At 26.2% G+C, this 19594-nt stretch overlaps 6 protein-coding genes across 10 annotated transcripts; 3 read left to right on the top strand and 3 right to left on the bottom strand.

The window, feature by feature from the left end:
* The first annotated feature begins 135 nt into the window (after nt 1–135).
* Nucleotides 136–2525, top strand: LOC139993937 (probable RNA-binding protein CG14230). The gene is made up of 6 exons (XM_072016133.1): nt 136–445; nt 526–720; nt 799–1028; nt 1131–1390; nt 1469–1675; nt 1767–2525. Exons 1-6 carry the CDS (start codon nt 299–301, stop codon nt 1919–1921), a joined length of 1194 nt encoding a protein of 397 aa, XP_071872234.1. The 5' UTR covers nt 136–298; the 3' UTR covers nt 1922–2525.
* On the bottom strand, nt 2121–9465 carry LOC139993931 (farnesyl pyrophosphate synthase-like). 4 transcript variants are annotated; one of them, XM_072016118.1, is made up of 7 exons: nt 9248–9465; nt 4065–4233; nt 3734–3874; nt 3386–3589; nt 2929–3093; nt 2611–2823; nt 2121–2530 (listed from the first exon to the last, which is right to left on the bottom strand). In XM_072016118.1, exons 1-7 carry the CDS (start codon nt 9418–9420, stop codon nt 2321–2323), a joined length of 1275 nt encoding a protein of 424 aa, XP_071872219.1. In that variant the 5' UTR covers nt 9421–9465; the 3' UTR covers nt 2121–2320. The 4 variants fall into 4 exon arrangements, with proteins under 4 accessions (XP_071872219.1, XP_071872220.1, XP_071872222.1 ...); XM_072016119.1 differs by lacking the exon at nt 9248–9465 and adding an exon at nt 5184–5331; XM_072016121.1 differs by lacking the exon at nt 9248–9465 and adding an exon at nt 5068–5207.
* A 779-nt stretch (nt 9466–10244) lies between these two features.
* On the bottom strand, nt 10245–11667 carry Ndufv3 (NADH:ubiquinone oxidoreductase subunit V3). Its single transcript, XM_072017048.1, has 3 exons — nt 11364–11667; nt 11126–11258; nt 10245–10645 (listed from the first exon to the last, which is right to left on the bottom strand). The coding sequence occupies exons 1-3, from the start codon at nt 11397–11399 to the stop codon at nt 10500–10502; spliced, it is 315 nt and encodes a 104-aa protein (XP_071873149.1). The 5' UTR covers nt 11400–11667; the 3' UTR covers nt 10245–10499.
* Nucleotides 11668–12255: 588 nt separating this feature from the next.
* On the top strand, nt 12256–13308 carry LOC139994430 (uncharacterized). The gene is made up of 3 exons (XM_072017047.1): nt 12256–12388; nt 12623–12902; nt 13052–13308. Exons 2-3 carry the CDS (start codon nt 12632–12634, stop codon nt 13306–13308), a joined length of 528 nt encoding a protein of 175 aa, XP_071873148.1. The 5' UTR covers nt 12256–12388; nt 12623–12631.
* A 26-nt stretch (nt 13309–13334) lies between these two features.
* On the bottom strand, nt 13335–14136 carry Hspc300 (haematopoietic stem/progenitor cell protein 300). The gene is made up of 3 exons (XM_072017049.1): nt 14001–14136; nt 13527–13609; nt 13335–13432 (listed from the first exon to the last, which is right to left on the bottom strand). Exons 1-3 carry the CDS (start codon nt 14119–14121, stop codon nt 13406–13408), a joined length of 231 nt encoding a protein of 76 aa, XP_071873150.1. The 5' UTR covers nt 14122–14136; the 3' UTR covers nt 13335–13405.
* Nucleotides 14112–19546, top strand: LOC139994428 (spermatogenesis-associated protein 20). Of its 2 annotated transcripts, none has more exons than XM_072017046.1 (13): nt 14112–14252; nt 15718–15867; nt 16112–16478; nt 16548–16691; nt 16866–16955; nt 17048–17305; nt 17398–17577; nt 17644–17853; nt 17937–18129; nt 18221–18389; nt 18459–18667; nt 18966–19165; nt 19256–19546. In XM_072017046.1, coding segments are annotated over exons 1-13 (2433 nt in total). In that variant the 5' UTR covers nt 14112–14250; the 3' UTR covers nt 19517–19546. The 2 variants fall into 2 exon arrangements, with proteins under 2 accessions (XP_071873147.1, XP_071873146.1); XM_072017045.1 differs by lacking the exon at nt 14112–14252 and adding an exon at nt 15300–15361.
* The last annotated feature ends 48 nt before the right edge of the window (nt 19547–19594 follow it).

Genomic DNA, 19594 nt, shown 5'->3' with positions numbered 1-19594 from the left:
CGTGTTCACATATATGAAATTAAATTGTACATATACAGATGTACATATACAGATTGTACATATATAGATGTAATACAAAATTTATAAAATTGATTTAATTACAAACTTACTTAATCATGATTTTGCTGTATTTGTATATAAATAAATAGAATTCAAATATTGTTAAATATATAGCATTTCTTTTATGTGTCTGTTTGCTATATACATTGTCACATATTTAATAGGTTAAGTTTCTTTAAGTTAAATAAATACTACCACATGTCGTAACTAACTTATCTTAACATATCTAAGGAAAAGAATGGCTATTTTAAAATGCGAAGTTAATGAAGAAATAAAGATGGATAAAATTAGTGCATCAGAAAAGAAACGAGTAGAATCATTAAAACATAAGAAGCAAATTTTCAGAGCTAAAGAATTGGCAGTACAAAATGCACTGAAGAATTTGGTAAACATGTTTAAATTAAGTTTGTCCAATATTTTAAGTTTTTATGCCATATTTTCCATATATCGTATTTATTTTTATAGGATAATAATTCAAATAAAAATAAAATAATATTTGATGATAATGATTATATCAATAAAATAGAGCAACCTAAAATCGAAGAAAAAGGAAAGAAAAGAAGACTTGATTTGTTTGATGATGATGACTATGATAGAAATGATGATGAGTCGGTACTGGATAATAGTAAATTTGAAATTAACAAACATTTTACAGGGGAGGTAAGATATTTATATATATTCATATATAAATAAATTTTATGAATATTTAAACCACTGATATTAATCGATTAATTCTAGTTTCTTAGAAGTAATATTATTTTGGGGAATGATGAACGGTTTAAACTTGACAAGCGTTTCATAGAGAATGATAAAGAATCTAATAAAGACATTACTAAAGACACAAAAGGTGATGATGAAACTGATTTACAGAAAGAAAAGGAATTACAATTAGATCTTTTAGAAAATATTTTAGGAGTACCAATTAGTTCAAAAAAGAAAGATACAAATAAGGATGTAAAATTTCCAAAGTATGAATAAAATAGTTACTTATGTTAATCATAATATTAGAATTATAATAATAATTACTTACATAATTATGTATTTCTATATTACATTATTTAATTCTTTAGGAAAGGAATGATTAGATATGATCCTACAGAAAATGGTCATAAAGAATATGAAATTAATATAGAAAAATCTGAAAAAGAAACCAAAAAAGTTAAGAAGAAGAAGAATAAGAATAATACAGATAACTTGATTGAAAATGCACCTGTGGAAGTGTCGAAAGATATATATTTTTCTGTGTCAGACTCACTATCAAAAAGCTTGAAAGAAGGAGGGTCATTCAGTCTATTAAAAACATTTGGGAAAGAAACAACTGATGAAAAAAGTTAATATTTACGTAATACATTAATTAAAAAATATATTTTATGATACTTATTACATTTATTTTTGTTCATAATTTTAGACGATAGCAGTAATATTTTAAATATGGAACCATTAAAGCCTCCAAAGATTCAATTAGGTTTTGACTCAAAGAATCCATTTAAATACGATTCTTCTGATGAAGAACATGATAGTAAGGAAGAATATACAAATAAAAAAGAACATACAAATAATGTGATAGTAGACACAAATAAGTTTTTCTTTGATAGTAATGATGTTCGTTTTAGTGGTACGCATTTTATATAAAATATAAATATTTATATAATGAAAAATTAAAAGTAATAATTATTTTTCATATATTCATGTTTAATATATTTTAGAGGCAGAAAATTTTTTTTCGAAAGAACACGTGTCAGAAGATAAGTTTAAAGAGCTTAGGCAAGAAGTAAAACAAATTGTGCGTTCGAAAATTCGAAAAAATATGAAAAAGAAGCAACCTTGGGGATACAAAAAAAAAGTTAAAAAATCATCTTAAAATCTCTTTTATTATTCTTTAACATATAAACGAAGATGTTTATACAATTGCTTTCAAATAAAAGAAATGGAACTTACTAAGAAAATGTATCGTATAAAACATTGTATGAAATATATCTCCTGTACCATATAAAATATAAAATATCATACCTTTTTAACTGTGAATTAACATTTCTCTATCATTTGCATTTTCACTAACATTGTGCACTTCAGCAACAATGTATTTGTAGTAAGAAATTATTGTCTCTGTTTATTATTTTATCTTGTTATGACAGAATTTAATCATTAAAGTGTTACTGGTCCTTATTTAATCTCTATCACAGAGAGAAGAAAATACGAACACATATGTATTTCCTTAAATTATAATAATAATTAATATCTGTCGTTTTTAATTCTATAATTAGTCCTTTCGGCCTATTTTACGACATGCTCTGTTAAGTAACTTTAAAAAGAAATCATGTGGAAGTCCACGAGATATTTGTTGTATATGTGTATGTAGTAAGTTATATGTTTCTTCTTCGTAAATAGCATAAGTATTTGATATACCAAGCTCCTGATAGAGTTGTTTTACACGATTTACTTTTTCTACATCAGATTGCCCATAACATTCCTGTAGAGTATTTGTATGTTATCCGTATCTTTACTTAAAAAGAGATAATGAATACAAAATATTATTAGTGACATGCATACCTCAAAAATTTTCTTTTGCTCTGGTGTAGCACGTTGTAAAGCTACAACAATAAGCCATGTACATTTTCCCTCTGCTATATCTGTACCAGATTTTCCAATGTCTTCTATACTACCATAACAATCTAAATAATCATCTTTTACTTGAAAAAGATGTCCCATTTCTAACAAAATTGTTTTTGCTTGCCTATACATTTCGGGATCTTTTATACCAACCTATAAATAATATGTAACTTTAAACATAATCGAAAAATGAAGATAAGATCTAAACTTTCTTTAGACAAATAATGTAGTTATAAGAATTAATAGAATTAAACTTACAAAACTCATAGCAACAGTGGCTGGTAACATAAACGTATAGTAACCTGTTTTATATTTTACAATAGAATTATATCTATCCATAGTAAATAGATGTAGATTCGGTTTCTTTCCAAAATTTGTTGATAATAAATCTAGACATTGACCCATTTCCGTTTTTAAAGAAACCTATAAATAATATAACATAGTATAAAAGTTGCTATTTTCTTAATTTGGCAAACAATATTTTTTATAAATAAAATAGTAAAAATATTATATTTTATCAAACAATTTTATTGATTTCTGTAAAAGTACAAAACAGTAAAATCTATTTATCAAATTTATAGTGGGTGTTTAGCATAATAGTCGTCATAACTATTAAGACAATTTAGACAACAACAAAAATATTCCCAACTAGAGTTAATCGGTACCAAATCGGAATATTTTTGTATATTATTGAGTATGAAAAATAATTACTTACGGATAGAAATTGTTCTAAGAGATCTACATAACATTCTTTTGTCTTAAAATGTTTCTTAAGGAGTTGATATATAGACATTTCCAGCATTAAAGCGTCGTTAATAGCCGTTAATCCAATGTCATTGTATAAATACCAGCACGGTTGATTTCGTCGCATTTCTGAGTGATCTTGAATATCATCTATCATCAGGAAGAACGCTTGCAACTATAATGCAAATATATAATCATATTATATAAATAATTTTTTAAGTCACCGGGCTAAAAAGAAATTAATAAGGTGAATATGCTATGTACTATTGTAAATCCTAAAATAACATAAACTGAAAACGATACAACAAAAATTACAAACCAATTCTATGCACCAGCCCAGTATCCGAATTAAACGAAGATTTTCTACCGTTATTTGATCGGGAGGACTTAATGATCTGTATGCTTCTACAACCGTTAACGCTCTATTCTTCCCTCCACATGGAACATTGTATTGCAATACCTAAAAATTAAACAAGAGAAAACAACTTTGTCAATAATATATCATTTTAAATGTAATACGTTTGAGATCAAATATAATTATATAAATTTAGAATACTGAATTGAGACACCCTGTATACGAAGAATTATAAGTATAATGTATCGTTCGTTAATGTGAAAATTTAAGAAAGAGAAAAGAAGAAAAAGAATACCTTCACTAGCCATTTGGTAACATCTGGTATATCGGGATGACGAGCAGCATCTGTGAGATCACGTACGATATCGGGCCATATTGCCATTAATTCACGACTTTCATCCTTAATCGATATAAATGATGTATTCGGAATCGCAGAATATGCTCGTGCATCGACATTGTTGGACCTAAAAGAAGACAAATTTTAATGACATTTTTCTATGTTAGGAATCATAGTGACAACAGAATTTATTTAAAAAGATACATCGATCTTTTAGTTTTTACTTTATTTAAAAAATTTACAATTTTATAGATTATTTATGATTTAGAAATACGTAAGAATTAATCAGAGAAATATATTACAAATAAATTATTATAATATGATTTCGAGATAAATATTAACAATATATTAGTCAGCGGAAGTAAAACTTTTATTGCGAATCTAAGAATATCTTCTGTTAAATTGTTAAAAACTTAAATAGCAAAATGATAATATAATATAATACTATTCTTCTCTAATTAGATACATTATTTAAATATATTAGTGTAACTGGTACATTAATATCCCACATGGTATAGAATTTAACAATAATGTAACTTATATTTCACTGATTAGGGGGCACTAATGCCTTTGTTTTCTTGTTAAATTTTAAGTAAACATTTAACGAATTGAAAAGTAATTTAAAACTTATAAAAAATCTACCAACACTTGACACTTGTTATCAAGAAAAAGATATTGAAATTATTCTTTTGTTACGTCTAACCGGTACTTTCGGTGAACTAGAATATCAGAACTCTGTACAATAATTTACTAGTTAATAATATTATAATATAATACAATGAATTAATAATATAATTTATTATATATATGAAATATAATATTATAATATAATGAACTGAGATCAAGCAACAAGTTATCAGTTAGAGTCTTCTCTTTTACGATTTTTATCGGATGAGGTAATCATATAAGGTATAACATATCGATCAAAGATAAAAATCATGAACTTATTTTTAAAATTTACTTGTAAGCTTTGTGTATTGTCAAACCAGTTAATATGATGTGCAAAGATATTTATTAAAATACTGGTAACTTGCAACTTGTAAGTAAGTTGCGCAAAGGAACACAGACGATAGATACTTTGAATTCATTTCGTCACGAGAAGTAAGCTTCTGTAAACTACTGTGAAACTAATGCAAAATATACAGTTGAGTTCCATTGCATTCGATATATATATATGTGTATATATATATATATATATATATATATATATACACACACATACACACACATACACACAACGACTACATCCATACTGACGATTTTCAAGCAACTGCTTTGTCATGTAGCACGTATTTTACTTATGCAATCTTATTATAATTACAAAAACCTTGTTACAAATGGGCATGTTCATACATATTATATATACATATTGTCAGTTTGGAAGCGACAGTTTTATACAACGCGATTCGCTTTCTGGTGATCATATCGAATTGCAGTTAGTTGTATCATTTGATAGCCAATAATTATTTTATACAATTCGGAGGTTATAAAGAATTTAATGGATGTTAAATAATGGAAGTTAAAATAATACGAAAATATAGAATGAAGAACATTCGTTTGAGACTTTATTCATTTATTTATTTATCTAACATCTAAAAATCCCATTAAAGCATCCCTGAAGATCTGCGAATCTCCCTACACGAACGAATATAAAGCAGCTGAAGCGATAAGAAGTGCAGTGAGTCTCGAACTCAAAGCGACATATGTGCAATGAAATACAAAAATATTTATACGTATTATCACAGAAACCTTTTATATATGCGTTATATGAACATTCTTTAATTTCATTAACGTATGAATTAAATATGACATAATATAATTCTATTAATCAATCTGAAAATATATGTAGAAGACATATGTATCTAGCAGGAAATTAGTACACAGCATGAATAACCATCTTAAATATATAATAAGTATTAAAGATGGTCCCCTAAAAATTCAGATTTATTAATATGAATGACTAAATAGAATCGTGAACTTTGCAAAATATATATCTCCAATCGTAATTTTTATATATAATTTTCAGAAATGTTTTAGTTTCAAATTTTACTAATATAGGTAATAATAACCGAGTTTCATAACAGCACTAGTAAAATTTCAGTATTTTGTATAACAAACATAAAATACTACTCCACAAAATTAAAAGATCACTAAATTTTGATCAAAAAATGGTCGATTTTTGGACTGCTGCAAACTTGTGAAAAAGACACCATACAAAACTATTCCTGAGCTCATTTTAAAGGGTGAAATCTCTACTTTCACATCCTTGAACTGAATTTTTTTCAAGAACTCTTTTATGCTATAAAACGGAGTGGAAAACTGAAGTTGCTTCTTACTTCTTCAAATTTTACAAATTCAAATGTCTCCATGAAGTTAAATAATCTTTTTTCCAGTTCCTGTTTAGAATGACTTTGTAAAGGGAAGTCACCCTCTTACAACATACGAACTAAAAGGTTAACATACGATTTTTGTTGCCGTTTTATCGCACTTTAAATGATGTACATTATCGACTTTGGAATAACTTACCATACAGCTTAAGGTTGATTCATGGTCGCACTTGTAGCGTGTGTGATGTATGCACTTACATATAGATTGCGAAAAAAAAAAAGATACGATATTTTATGTAACGAAAGAACTTTGAACATCAACGTAAAAACAATTGTTATGATTATACTTTCAATTCGTATTTCAAAGTCTGTACCTATGAAATTCTTGTTTTTATTCTTTTCATTTTACACGCCTTATGCGTGTATTATATATATATAATATGTTTACCACTTCATTTCTTTAAATTAAACGCGTACGTTCATAAACTGTAAAAAATATTAATTATCTCCACTCGGAAATTTCATGAGATATTTTTTCATATTCTTCTTTGAATTTCTATGAGAAAATAGATGTAATGATTAAACTATGATTTTTCTTGCAAAACTTCGCAAATTCTTCACAATGAATGTCATAATCTTCTTTGCAACTTGAAATCACTATAACTACCATAGTTTGAACTGCTCTATATTCATTTATGTAGAATCTATCAAGAGAAATCTATCAAATTTTAGGAACACTTTAGTTGGTTTTTACATGTCAGTAGCTAATAAATTAAACCACAAAAATTATTTTGTTATTAATTTTTTTATTATTTTAACTTGTAAAAGCACCCTTCAAATTTTCTATCATGTTTTTGAATTTTCTATTATATGTTGTTGAGCACCCTGTATATGTTATACAGGTACACATATATATAAATAATCAAAATTATAATAAGAAGCGAGAAAGAGATTTCATTTTTTCTCATTGTAGTAACTTATTAAATAGAGTGAAAATTAAATTTAAGGTAAAGCTTCAAGTTAGTAATACAATTTTTATATACTGAACTTTACTGAATTTTTCAATACATAAATCATTATAAATTTATATCTACTTTGTGAGACTATCCAATATAGTATGAGGTCTCTTTGAAACCGTTAGCATTCATATTAATAGAACATGATTTTTACATGAGTTACTTCATAGTAAACTCTGAAATGGCATCTTGAGTCAGTCAATTGTTATGTAAATAAAAACAAGATTTTCATATGAATTAGTTCTACTTATCTAATAATACACTTATGATCTACAATATGTCATTGCTTGAAGAAAATATTGAACCAGAAGAAATAAGAAGTGATCTTCTCGAGGTATAGTTATATTTGTATTTATTACATTATAATTTCCAAAAAAAATAACATTAAAATTCAATCTAATACAAACATTTAAACGTTATAAACATTTTATTACTTCTGACTGAAACTTTTCTATTTATTCTAATAAATTTATAAATATATCTTAATATTACAAAATCATAAAATATAAAATCTCAGAATGACGAAGAGGAAATGGGTTCGGAAATAAGTAAATCCATTACAGTGATTCTAAAAGCAATAACACACCGTGGAACTCAAACAATAATACAATGTAACCCTAATGAGACCAAAGAGAATTTCATCAGTATGATTATTAATACTGAAATATAATTAAATAGTACTGTATAAGTATAGTACAGAATTTATCATTTATAACCAGTTTCAATATTTGTTATGGAATTATAATTTACATATTTAATTTGTATTTACATATTAATACAGAAATATTTAGTAAGTAAACCTTGAAATAAATTTAATATATTATGATGTAAAAAATATATAATTGCACATTAACTTATATTAGATATATTCTGTATTATAACAAATCATTCAATGAATTTACTTTTAAACATATAATGACATACCTCATTTTTATATGTATGTCTTATTTTCTGGATTTAAAAAGTAACTTATAAAGTAACTTATAAAAGTAACTTATCTAGTAACTTGTCTTATTACAGACTTTATTCAATCATTTATCATTTGATAAAATAATACACATAACAGATTTGAATAAATTGTAACATTTATAAGCTAATAATATAATGTTTCAATAACTATTTGGATTAAGTTTAACAAAATCCACTTTTTTAAATGATTTAATTATTTTCTTTATCATTTTAATCATAAGACTTAAATCAGAAATTCTTTCTATAGATATAATAAAGTGATAAATACAACTGATTAAAATAAAAACTATTGGGAGAATATTGTTTCAATCACTTATATAAGACTGCTACCATATCATACCAAAGAACTTATGTTTAACACATATATTTTATCACATGGTAATAAATTAGTATTTTGCGAACTGTTTAAAATATTAAAGCAATTAAGATAACTCTAAAATTGATAAAAATTATTTAACCTCACATAAATTTATTTTTCTGTTTTTATATTTTAACATGAATATTTATCCTTACTAGATATTTAAAGAATTCTTTAATTCAGTTAATACTTTAGAGAGAAATGGTAATTACATGTAATAAATACATGTATATTGTATAATAAATAGAATTTCTAATAAGCTCGTTAACATATAAATATTTGTTACAAAGATGAAGTATGATTTTATATAGTATTTTTACTTATAATATATAATAATAAATGTATTCAAATATATTAAAATCTGTGTTTCGAAAATACATACTAAAAGCACATATGATAATTATCATTACATTGTACTTATAACACTATTGTGGTAAAATAAAAAATTAATAAGCAAAAAATTCTGCTTACCTAAAGTATTCCAAAGAGGATATATTTGTATTATAATAAAAGTATCGTATGTTTGATTTTTTATATATACACCATAAAGGATTGTTTCTTATACTTATTACGTTAACAAAATTTTGTGAAATATTACGCTTAAACAATGACAGAGCGATATGTTTCGGTATAATAGAAGACATTTTTACTATATCTGTATGTAATATATCTTTACCGTAACCTCCACTTACAAAACATTAAAGGATAATTAAAAGATAATTAAAGCACTTGAGTGTATAAACTTTTGTTTCTCATATATATATGTATGTTTGTATGTATAATCATAGACTATGTACAATAAGAATATATAACGATAAAAATAATATATTGTACATAAAAGCAATTTAACGAATTCTTATTTCAAAAAGGCATCAAATATATTGCCTTTATAAAAATTATATTTTTCTATAATATTAAAAGATCTGTAACAGAAAAGGGTATTTGAAATCGTATCTCCTATACTTAACCTTTAAACAATTTAACTTGTTTATTTAATCTTCAAAGGTATTATTGTATAAAGCATGTTTCGCACCAGAAAAAAGATTAAGTTATATAAAATATAAACCTCTCACCATATGAAACATTTACTAATTTTAAATAATAATAATTACCAAGTTATAAATAATTAATAACAACATGTTTTAAACTGAAGTGTACACGACTTGAATACGTGTCGTATTCGATTATGCATACGATTATACGATGTATACGATTTATTTGGAAATAAAACTTTGGTTGAAGAAATGTTATCTTATATTTTTAATTTAATTTTTTCACGTATAATTATAATACACAAAATTGGAAATTTCAGACATATTTATGTAATTAACAAGATTACTTTATTGTCATTTATTGTTTTTTACTTCAAATATAGTTATATTTTTTTTAAATATAAAATAATTTTTTTTCATAAAGATAGTGCATTTAATTGCTTAAAGTGGTGTAAACAATCAAAATAAATGAAATATAATCTTTTATAAATATATTTTACTTTATGTTATTACAATACTATATATGTGTGTGTGTGTGTGTGTATACTATTTTTAAAGCATCCTATAGGTAGGCGTAAAATAATTGTATAATTATTCTTTGTTTAACTTTATCTACTTGTTTCCATAAAAAAATTCAAAATTTTACAATATTCCTTTTTAGATATTATTTATTTAATATACTTCATTGGTTGCTACAAAATTTTCTATGAAGATAAACGTGATCATGAAAACTATTTATTGAAAGGTATTCTATTAGAAGGAGCTGGTAATCTATATTTTGCTAATTCTACTTCTGCTTCTCCGAAAGTGTCTATATGATAACAAAAATACTCTGGATTTTTGTATTCTTTATCTTTAGCAGCACGAGGTCCAACAGCTGAAAAGTAAAATTTAAAAACGATATAATATGAATAAAAATACTGAAAATATAACTAATTCTTAGTGTAAAACCTATAAAAATTATTAGTCATCTTAAAAATACTTTTACACTTTTAAATATTTTTAATATTTCAACAAATCTTTCTTATATTTTGTGTTTTACATATTTTATTTGCATTTACTGAGACACTAATCTACTAATTTCATTTATATCTTTGGGTGACTAAACTTTTTGCAAAATGATATTTATTCACTGAATTACCCAATATGTTGAACTTTTACTTTGTTTTTCATTTAAAGATTATTCAAAGGAAAAATTCTTATACTTCAAGAACACAAAGAAAAACTTTCACGTTACTTTATATTATAATAATTATTAAATATAATAATTATAATAATTTATAATAATAATTTTATTTTATTAAAATATATAATGATAAATTATAATAACATATATTATTAAATATATCTGTCTTACGTGTATTTGGAATTTTACAACATTTCTCACTGAGTCCTACAATATTTGGGTTAATCTTCGATGATTTACTCTTTACTTGTGATTTACTCTTTGCTTGTGAGCTTAAATACCTTAATAATATCAAATTTTGTTTCTGAAATAATTAGTATCGTTTAATGATTTCTTGATTGAACGCAAATAACTAAAATGTTTCTTTTTTTTATAATAGGTTACATTTTGAGAAAATTTAGCACTATACCTGTTTTAACAAGTCGTTTAAATGTAAACGTAACATTTTCTTCTAATAATATTAGTAATTCTTGTATATCTTTTTGACAAATAAAAATCCTTTATATTTATATAACGATGTGTTGAAACTAAAATGCGTCAACGTTCACTATCGTTAGTAACATCGCCATATTCAATTATATGTGCACAGTTGCTAAAAATAAATTATATTTACTTTTAAGGAGACTATTAAATTGTAAACATGTTTTATGTAAAAATATTTCAAATGTTTCTATTTTAAGTTGATTTTATCTAATACATATGTCAAATGTATTAGATATAATATTTAATATTTTGAACGTGTTTTGTACCTTGTTATGATATTGTCTACTGACAATAATTCTATTTACAAAAACTAATTTGTGTTGTATTTTTACGTGGTCATTCAGAAATTTAGAGAATTTCAGGCTGATTTGTTATGCGTGGAGTGTAAAAGTATTCTGCTCGTGTTCGTGAAATTTGAAATTGGACAATTTAGTCATTTAGATCATTTAAAAATAAGCAGAAAGTGTTTCACATCCTATTAAGTAACAAGTAATAATTCTGTCATTTAATCAATAAATCTCTTAACAAATTTCTTTTGGTCGTTGCCTCGGCTACCCAGCTATACAATTAATTTTTACCGCGTTAAAATTTACACTACGAGGAGCCACTTAATAGTGCGCATATCGTAAAGGTAGTTTTACACGTGTAACGATATTAGGGTATGTATTTCAATCAAATTCATGCAGCAGTGTCAGTTTTGCGGAGGAAATACAAAATTCTTTTCATTTGATGTGCCGTCTCATTAAAAGATTTGCCAGAATTAAGCGTAGTTTTAGTTTTAGTTTATTACTTAACTTAAGGAGAATTAAACATAACTAATTAAATAACATAGTTGTAGCGGCAAATCTATTATAAAAGTTCTTCATGTTACGTAACGGAGAAATAGAAAGACATTTAGTTTGTCTCATATAGTCTGTCAAAGACGACACTGAAATATTATAGCTTAAATAGGTGACAAATTTTACTTGTGGCATATTTATAATTTCTATTTCTAACTTTTCATCAGAGAATCTTTACTTGTAATACTTGAAAACACTTGTTTACATTTGTATATCAAAAGCAATGATTTGCAAATCAATGATTCGATTTAAAGTGTATTATTAAATAAAATCTAACAATTTGTCTCGATAATTTGTCTAAGATGATTATATGAATTGAATGTAAAATAAAATAATTTCATTTTAGAATTATACAATGCAGGACTTTATATTAAGGTTGTGTGGTACAGAGGATGATAATCCAATTTCTTTGTTTATACAAAGAATGAAAGTACCCCTGATTTTCGGCATTGGCGGTGGATTAGCACTTCAAGCTTCAAAAGGTATACTTGAAACCCCTGCCACATTTGGAAGAATTGCATATGTTTCCTTACCCATCTGTGGTATAGGTTTTTACTATCTTAGTGGTACTTATATAGCAGAACGTATAAGGGGAAAAGATGGTCCATTTAATAATCTAGTAGGAGGTAAGGGAAGTTTTCTTCGATAATACATTACTACTAAATGAAATTTTTTTAGGTGATTGTTTTATAATTTATAACATGAAATAAAAATAATGTAAAAATCCTTATTATTAATGATAGATAATATTTTAAAATAGCAATATCTTTTGCAGCGTATTGTACTTATCCATTGCTTCGAAAATTTCTACCTGTGTCTCATACTGTGGCAGTACTAGTTTTTATTAGTTTACCTTTATATGCATTAGTACGTGGATTTAAAATGAATGAAAGTAAAACTGATATTCTAAGATCTTCGAGTTTTGGAATACAAATGACTAGTTATGACATCAATTTGTTGTTACAAAAGAAGCCATCAGAACCCTTTGTTAAGCGTGAATCATATAATCCATTTACAGTTCCTTCCAAGTAAAGCAATTATAAATTGAATGTAACACATAGTCATGTTTATTATATATTTATTCATATATAATTTCAATAAATACAAAAAATTCTAAACTATGATTAATTTAGGTTAATGTTTCCCCTTTTGTAACCTGGAAAATAATAATTGTAGAAAATATAATGCATGTCACATAATTTTCATAACGTACAAATCATAATTGATCCAAATTATAAATGGTAACTTACACATGCTTCTAGATATTCGATTCTTCTTTCTAGAGTTGTAAGTTTTTCATTTAGAACAGCTATTCTTGATCTACAAGACATATCTAACACAATAAAGTTAATTGATTGTCAGTAATAAAGTAATTTTCATACAATGTTAATTTTATTTAAAGTGTTTTTGTGGATTTTAGTAACAAGAAAATGATAAAAGAGGAAGCAATAAGGTTATGAAAAGATTCATGTAAGTCAGAATTGTCAAAACATGTACCTATACTCTATGTAAGTAAGAAAACAATTTAGTTATGGATGTATCCAAACGCAATTGCTTGATAAAATCAATGGTTTTTAGTTTAGAAGTACAAAACAAATGATTTCTTTGATCACAATATAAAATAGTTTATAATTTTCTATAAAGTATTTTTGTAAAATATTTCACTATGAAAGTAGTAAAGTTTGTATTTATATATATTATTCAATAATGTTTTAAATAATTACCAAAGGAATTGAGAAAGTCAGTTATCTTTTTGATGCTACCAGTTATAACTTCGATATATTCTCGATTTGCCCAGTCTTGTTGAATTTGTTTTTGGATAGCCTCTCGATGTACGGCAGCCATATTTGAAGTATTGTAATGTTTGAAGAATTTAATTAATGTTACCTGATATTACATTATACGTTCGTTATAGATTTAAATAATGAACAGTAGTTATTACATTTTTCATAGTCAAGGTATTTAGATACACTTATGTATACATATGTAATTAACACAAAACGCGCCTTTTACTGATTTGCCATAAGTGAATAAAGTAATTAACCAATATGTATACATACATTTTCAGATAATATTTTTCAGAAACATATTTTTTTCACAAATTCATTCAATTATATTTATATTTTCTTTAAGAAAAGTTCCGAAATGTTAATAATATATTTCTAAAAATTCATTACAAATTTAAATTATTAGATTAATTTAGCTTACTCTAGTTTATTTATGTTTAATGTATTCCTTCTGATTACAATGTCATTCATTACAAATAACTAAATAGAATTATAAGTATTAGATATATTCGAATATATAAAAAGAAGAAGTCACTAGATTTGAGTCATATGTCAATAATAAATTACACAATTTTGCTTAAATAATTGAATATTTTGGATTTAACGCTTAAACGTGATTTAAAGTTACAGCAGGGTGTTAGGTGCGTGCGTGCGTTGCTGTGTGTGTGTGTGTGTGTGTGTGTGTGTGTGTGTCAGAGATGAAGTTTTCTTTCTACATGTACATAATCCTAGATAATTTATTTTTATATTTTCTATATGTTCGTTTTTCTTACGTTTGTTATCTGATTACGTTTGTTAACTTTAATTGTAACTTTTATGTACGATATTTGAATATTAATTTATAAAATAATATTCCATTATTTTTTCTTGTGGTATAAGAATATAGCTATATCGTTTATTTGTAAACAAATATCGTATATTAAAAATTATCTGTTATTTCCGTAAATGTATCTGTATATAGTAATAATCGCAAAAAATATTTCGTACATGTTTCATAATTTTATATTGCAGTATTTCTTATTATTATTTGAATGAAATGTTTAAGCTATAAAATTAATATATTTTGAGCTATTTTGAGCTAATATATATTAAGCTAAGAAATAAATATATTTTGTAGTTAATAGTATATATTTTATTATAATAATAGTATTTTCTTTTCGGATATGTACAGTTTATAAATGCATTTTATGTATAGTATCAAGTACCAGATACGTAGCACTTTAGTAGCAATTCGCCATTTTTCGTATTTACATGTACTGCGGTGATGGACTTTGCACTAAGGGAGGATGCAGATTAATGTATGTTGAATACAATTAACAATTTGTGTAAATAAATTTATGGTATGAACTAAATAAGTAGCTCCTAATCTTAATTATGTTAGTTACCTTAGTTACCGTACCTAAGTTGAAATTAAATAATTTTTGATGATAAATGAAGTAATTAAAATTTTGTGAGATTTTAATTTTGTTGAAGAAAATGTAGCTATCCATGTATAAATATAACGAGTATAAGAAAAAATTGATGCAAAGTTTCTATTATTTGAAAATAGAATTTAAAAATTCACAACATGTTTGTGTTAAAAATCTTTTGTAATTTAATTAAACAAATAATGTTGATTAGTAGTGAAATTAATTGGATTTATATTTTATGCAAGGAGTGTTATGACTTTGGGAAGATATTGCCTTTTGTCAATAGTTGACTATAAGTCTTTATTATCTAAAAAGCGGTGGATTCAGAATCTTGGAATAAGATCATATTTATCTCAACGTAGTTTCATGTCTCTAACTATACAACGATTAAACAGGTAGAACACTCAACATACATTCATGTAATATTTATAATAACTTTTCACTTAATAAAAGTATATTAAAACGATGTCAATGAAAATAAGTAGTGTTTTGTTCATTAATTTATATCGCAATTATTTACATGTCCTTGTTCATTCTTTTATTTTAAATCTTTCACTTGCAATTTTTATATGTTTTATAAATATATGCACCAAAGTCCAAATATATTGATAATTAATTTTCTAATTTTAAATTTTATAGGATAAACCAAAGATCACTGACATTTTCATTATTTGCAAATATGGCATCAGCCAGTAATTCAGGAAATATGCAGATACAAAAAAAGAATCGTTTGAGTTTAGAAAAGTCACCATATTTACTACAGCATGCTACTAATCCAGTTGATTGGTACCCATGGTGTGACAAAGCATTGGAAAAAGCAAATAAAGAGAACAAGTGTATCTTTTTATCTGTTGGGTATTCTACGTGTCACTGGTGTCATGTTATGGAAAAAGAATCTTTTACAAATAAAGAAATTGCTGATATAATGAATAAAAACTTCATTAATATAAAAGTAGACAAGGAAGAGAGACCAGATATTGATAGGATATACATGAATTTTATACAAGCAAGTAAATGTAATTACATTGTATTTTAAACAAATATGATATAGATTAAAAACTATCGTTTGACATAGGCAACAAGTGGTCATGGTGGATGGCCAATGAGTGTCTTTCTTACCCCTGATTTAAAACCTATAGTTGGAGGGACTTATTTTCCTCCAGAAGATACATTTAGACAAACAGGATTCAAGACAATTTTACTCAGTGTTGCCCAAAAGGTATAAATATGTTTAGTTTTTAAGAATTATTTGATATAGTATAAATACACAGCGTTTAATAAACAAATCATATTCCATTCAAGTGAATTTAAAACATATTATAAATCATTACATATTATAGTTAGATTAATACATTATATCAATATCAGTTTCTTTATATTTCATATTTTTTAGTGGAATCAATCCAGAAGTAAACTTATAGAGATTGGATCTACCAATCTTGAAACTTTACACAGTATTTCTAAAATTCCAAATCCGCTTAAGGTAAATTAATAAATAATAAATTGTTGTACTCTTGTTTAAGCTATTTCATAAAAGAGTTGTGATTATTAATGAATAATGATTTCTTTACATAGGTACATGATATGCCTTCATTGGAATGTAGTAAAATTTGTATTCAGCAACTTGCAAATGAATTTGAACCCAAATTTGGTGGGTTTGGCTCTACATATAATATGCAATCACCAAAATTTCCACAGCCAGTAAATTTTAACTTTTTATTTCATATGTATGCACGTCAACCCAATGTGGAGTCTGTACAACTTTGCTTGCATATGTCTGTGTACACTTTAAAAAAAATGTCTTTTGGTGGTATTCATGATCATGTGGGTCAGGTAAGAATTTTAATCCTAATTAGCTATTAAACAAAATATTTATGATGCTAGCTCCAAAATAATTTGTAATAATGTTTACTATTGTTAAATAGGGTTTTTCCAGATATGCTACAGATGGTGAGTGGCACGTTCCACACTTTGAAAAAATGTTATACGATCAGGGTCAGTTAATGAAATCATATGCAGATGCGTATCTTGTAACTAAAGATAATTTTTTTGCCGAAATTGTTGATGATATCGCTACATATGTAATAAGAGATCTTCGTCACAAGGTATTATATTTGCTCTGTTTTCAGAATTATATGTACATTAACATTTATCTATTTTATGTTTTTTAGGAAGGTGGGTTTTATAGTGCTGAAGATGCAGATTCTTATCCTACGCACGATACACATGCGAAAAAGGAAGGTGCTTTTTATGTGTGGTCTGCTGTGGAAATTAAATCACTTCTAAATAAAGAAGTTTCTGATGAAAATCATGTTAAACTTTCGGATATTTTTTGTCGCCATTTCAACGTAAACGAATCAGGAAATGTAAAATCGCATCAAGTATGCTATATACTTTTTCTTATTTCTAATATTAATTCTTATTCTATGTCTAAATATATAATTGATAACCTCTTACTCATCAGGATCCACATGGAGAAATAGGAGAAAAAAATGTATTAATAACATACAATGAAATTGAAGAGACTGCTAGATATTTCAATCTTCCAGTCGAAGAAACTAAAATGTATTTGAAAGAAGCATGTTCCATGTTATATAAAGTTAGATCTGCAAGGCCGCGGCCTCACTTAGACGATAAGATCATTACAGCATGGAATGGTAAAGAATTATGAACAATATATTTTCTACATATACTTTACGCTAATGTATGTTTTTTTAACTGCTAAATTAATAAGTAACCTGGATTTAGGTCTTATGATAAGTGGTTTAGCTTTTGGGGGAGCGGCAGTAAATAATAAACAATACATTGAGCGTGCGGCAGATGCCGCAAAATTTATTAAAGAATATCTTTTCGATGAAACCAAGAATATATTACTTCATAGTTGTTACCGTGACGAAAAAGGCACGATTGCACAAATGTACGTATATTATTGCTATTAAATTACGCGGCGTATCACAATGTACATTTTAATATTTATTATTTTTAGGAGTACACCCATACCTGGATTTTTAGACGATTATGCGTTTGTTATAAAAGGGTTGTTGGATTTATATGAATCTGATTTAAACGAGGAATGGCTGGAATTTGCTGAGAAATTGCAAGATCTTCAAGATCAATATTTTTGGGATGAAAAAGATGGAGGATATTTCTCAACAACATCGAGCGATCCAAGTATAATTCTCAGGCTTAAAGAAGGTATATTTAAGTATTTTCAAGTTAATTTTAGTTTAGCAATTAAAGTTTTCATGATTTTATATGATACGTCTGATAGTTGTGATTGCGTTCAGCTATGAAATCAAAGAAACCAACATTCTGCAGTATAGCTGAAAGTAATTCAAATATTTATAGCAGCGCCTGCGTAATGTTTCATTACGTCCAGTCGTTAAGTTCATCAGGCTGTGATAGTTGCGTTTACGATTTTAGTATTAGGTCGTAACACGAATGGAGGAGAAAGATCAGATATGTATTTGAAGATTTATACTTTCATATATAGCTTATGACGGAGCGGAACCATCCGGTAACTCGATTGCCGCTGAAAATTTGCTGAGGTTGGCAGATTACTTAGGTTGTGACGATTTCAAGGATAAAGCTGCTCGTCTGTTCGGAGCATTCAGATCTTTGCTGATACAGAGACCTATTGCGGTTCCACAACTAACATCAGCACTCGTACGCTACCATGATGATGCAGCGCAAGTGCGTGCAAACTTATATGCATCGAGCATATTCAATTTTTAAAAACTTGATGAGCTTTTGAAATGATTGCGTGTATATGTCGTGTTTTAGATTTGTGTGATTGGAAAACGAGGTGCCAAGGATACCGATGAGCTACTTCGCGTTATATATAAACGTTTGATACCCAACAGGATTCTTCTCTTAATCGACCCCGATGAAACGAACAGCGTATTATTGCGTAAAAACCAACATCTCAGAAATATGAAATCTGTGAATAATCGAGCAACTGTATATGTATGTAAATATCGCACGTGTTCGTTGCCTGTTACGAGTCCTGAACAATTAGAAACATTGTTAGATGAACAGAAATAAGATCCTTACTAATTACTAAGTTTACTAAATTATTAGTATTTTACTTAACTTAATTATTAAATTAGCAAATAACTAAGT

Source organism: Bombus fervidus, chromosome 14 (assembly GCF_041682495.2).
Source record: "Bombus fervidus isolate BK054 chromosome 14, iyBomFerv1, whole genome shotgun sequence".
Lineage (NCBI taxonomy): Eukaryota > Metazoa > Arthropoda > Insecta > Hymenoptera > Apidae > Bombus > Bombus fervidus.
This window is presented reverse-complemented; position numbering and strand designations above follow the sequence as displayed.

What these genes read in the sequence shown, in the direction of transcription:
- LOC139993937 (XM_072016133.1), top strand. Translation starts at nt 299, where the DNA reads ATGGCTATTTTAAAATGCGAAGTTAATGAAGAAATAAAGATGGATAAA. An exon ending in AAAATGCACTGAAGAATTTG is followed by an intron (nt 446 to 525) that starts GTAAACATGTTT and finishes TTATTTTTATAG; the next exon opens with GATAATAATTCAAATAAAAA. An exon ending in AAGGATGTAAAATTTCCAAA is followed by an intron (nt 1,029 to 1,130) that starts GTATGAATAAAA and finishes TTAATTCTTTAG; the next exon opens with GAAAGGAATGATTAGATATG.
- LOC139993931 (XM_072016118.1), bottom strand. Translation starts at nt 9,420, where the DNA reads ATGTCTTCTATTATACCGAAACATATCGCTCTGTCATTGTTTAAGCGT. An exon ending in TGGGCTGGTGCATAGAATTG is followed by an intron (nt 3,590 to 3,733) that starts GTTTGTAATTTT and finishes TTTGCATTATAG; the next exon opens with TTGCAAGCGTTCTTCCTGAT. An exon ending in CCACTGTTGCTATGAGTTTT is followed by an intron (nt 2,824 to 2,928) that starts GTAAGTTTAATT and finishes TATTATTTATAG; the next exon opens with GTTGGTATAAAAGATCCCGA.
- Ndufv3 (XM_072017048.1), bottom strand. Translation starts at nt 11,399, where the DNA reads ATGTTACGTTTACATTTAAACGACTTGTTAAAACAG. An exon ending in TAAACGACTTGTTAAAACAG is followed by an intron (nt 11,259 to 11,363) that starts GTATAGTGCTAA and finishes TAATTATTTCAG; the next exon opens with AAACAAAATTTGATATTATT. An exon ending in TTGTAAAATTCCAAATACAC is followed by an intron (nt 10,646 to 11,125) that starts GTAAGACAGATA and finishes TTTACTTTTCAG; the next exon opens with CTGTTGGACCTCGTGCTGCT.
- LOC139994430 (XM_072017047.1), top strand. Translation starts at nt 12,632, where the DNA reads ATGCAGGACTTTATATTAAGGTTGTGTGGTACAGAGGATGATAATCCA. An exon ending in ATTTAATAATCTAGTAGGAG is followed by an intron (nt 12,903 to 13,051) that starts GTAAGGGAAGTT and finishes TATCTTTTGCAG; the next exon opens with CGTATTGTACTTATCCATTG.
- Hspc300 (XM_072017049.1), bottom strand. Translation starts at nt 14,121, where the DNA reads ATGGCTGCCGTACATCGAGAGGCTATCCAAAAACAAATTCAACAAGAC. An exon ending in TGACTTTCTCAATTCCTTTG is followed by an intron (nt 13,610 to 14,000) that starts GTAATTATTTAA and finishes TTATTGTGTTAG; the next exon opens with ATATGTCTTGTAGATCAAGA. An exon ending in TCGAATATCTAGAAGCATGT is followed by an intron (nt 13,433 to 13,526) that starts GTAAGTTACCAT and finishes ATTATTTTCCAG; the next exon opens with GTTACAAAAGGGGAAACATT.
- LOC139994428 (XM_072017045.1), top strand. Translation starts at nt 15,315, where the DNA reads ATGTACTGCGGTGATGGACTTTGCACTAAGGGAGGATGCAGATTAAT. An exon ending in AAGGGAGGATGCAGATTAAT is followed by an intron (nt 15,362 to 15,717) that starts GTATGTTGAATA and finishes ATTTTATGCAAG; the next exon opens with GAGTGTTATGACTTTGGGAA. An exon ending in AAAGGCACGATTGCACAAAT is followed by an intron (nt 18,390 to 18,458) that starts GTACGTATATTA and finishes TATTATTTTTAG; the next exon opens with GAGTACACCCATACCTGGAT.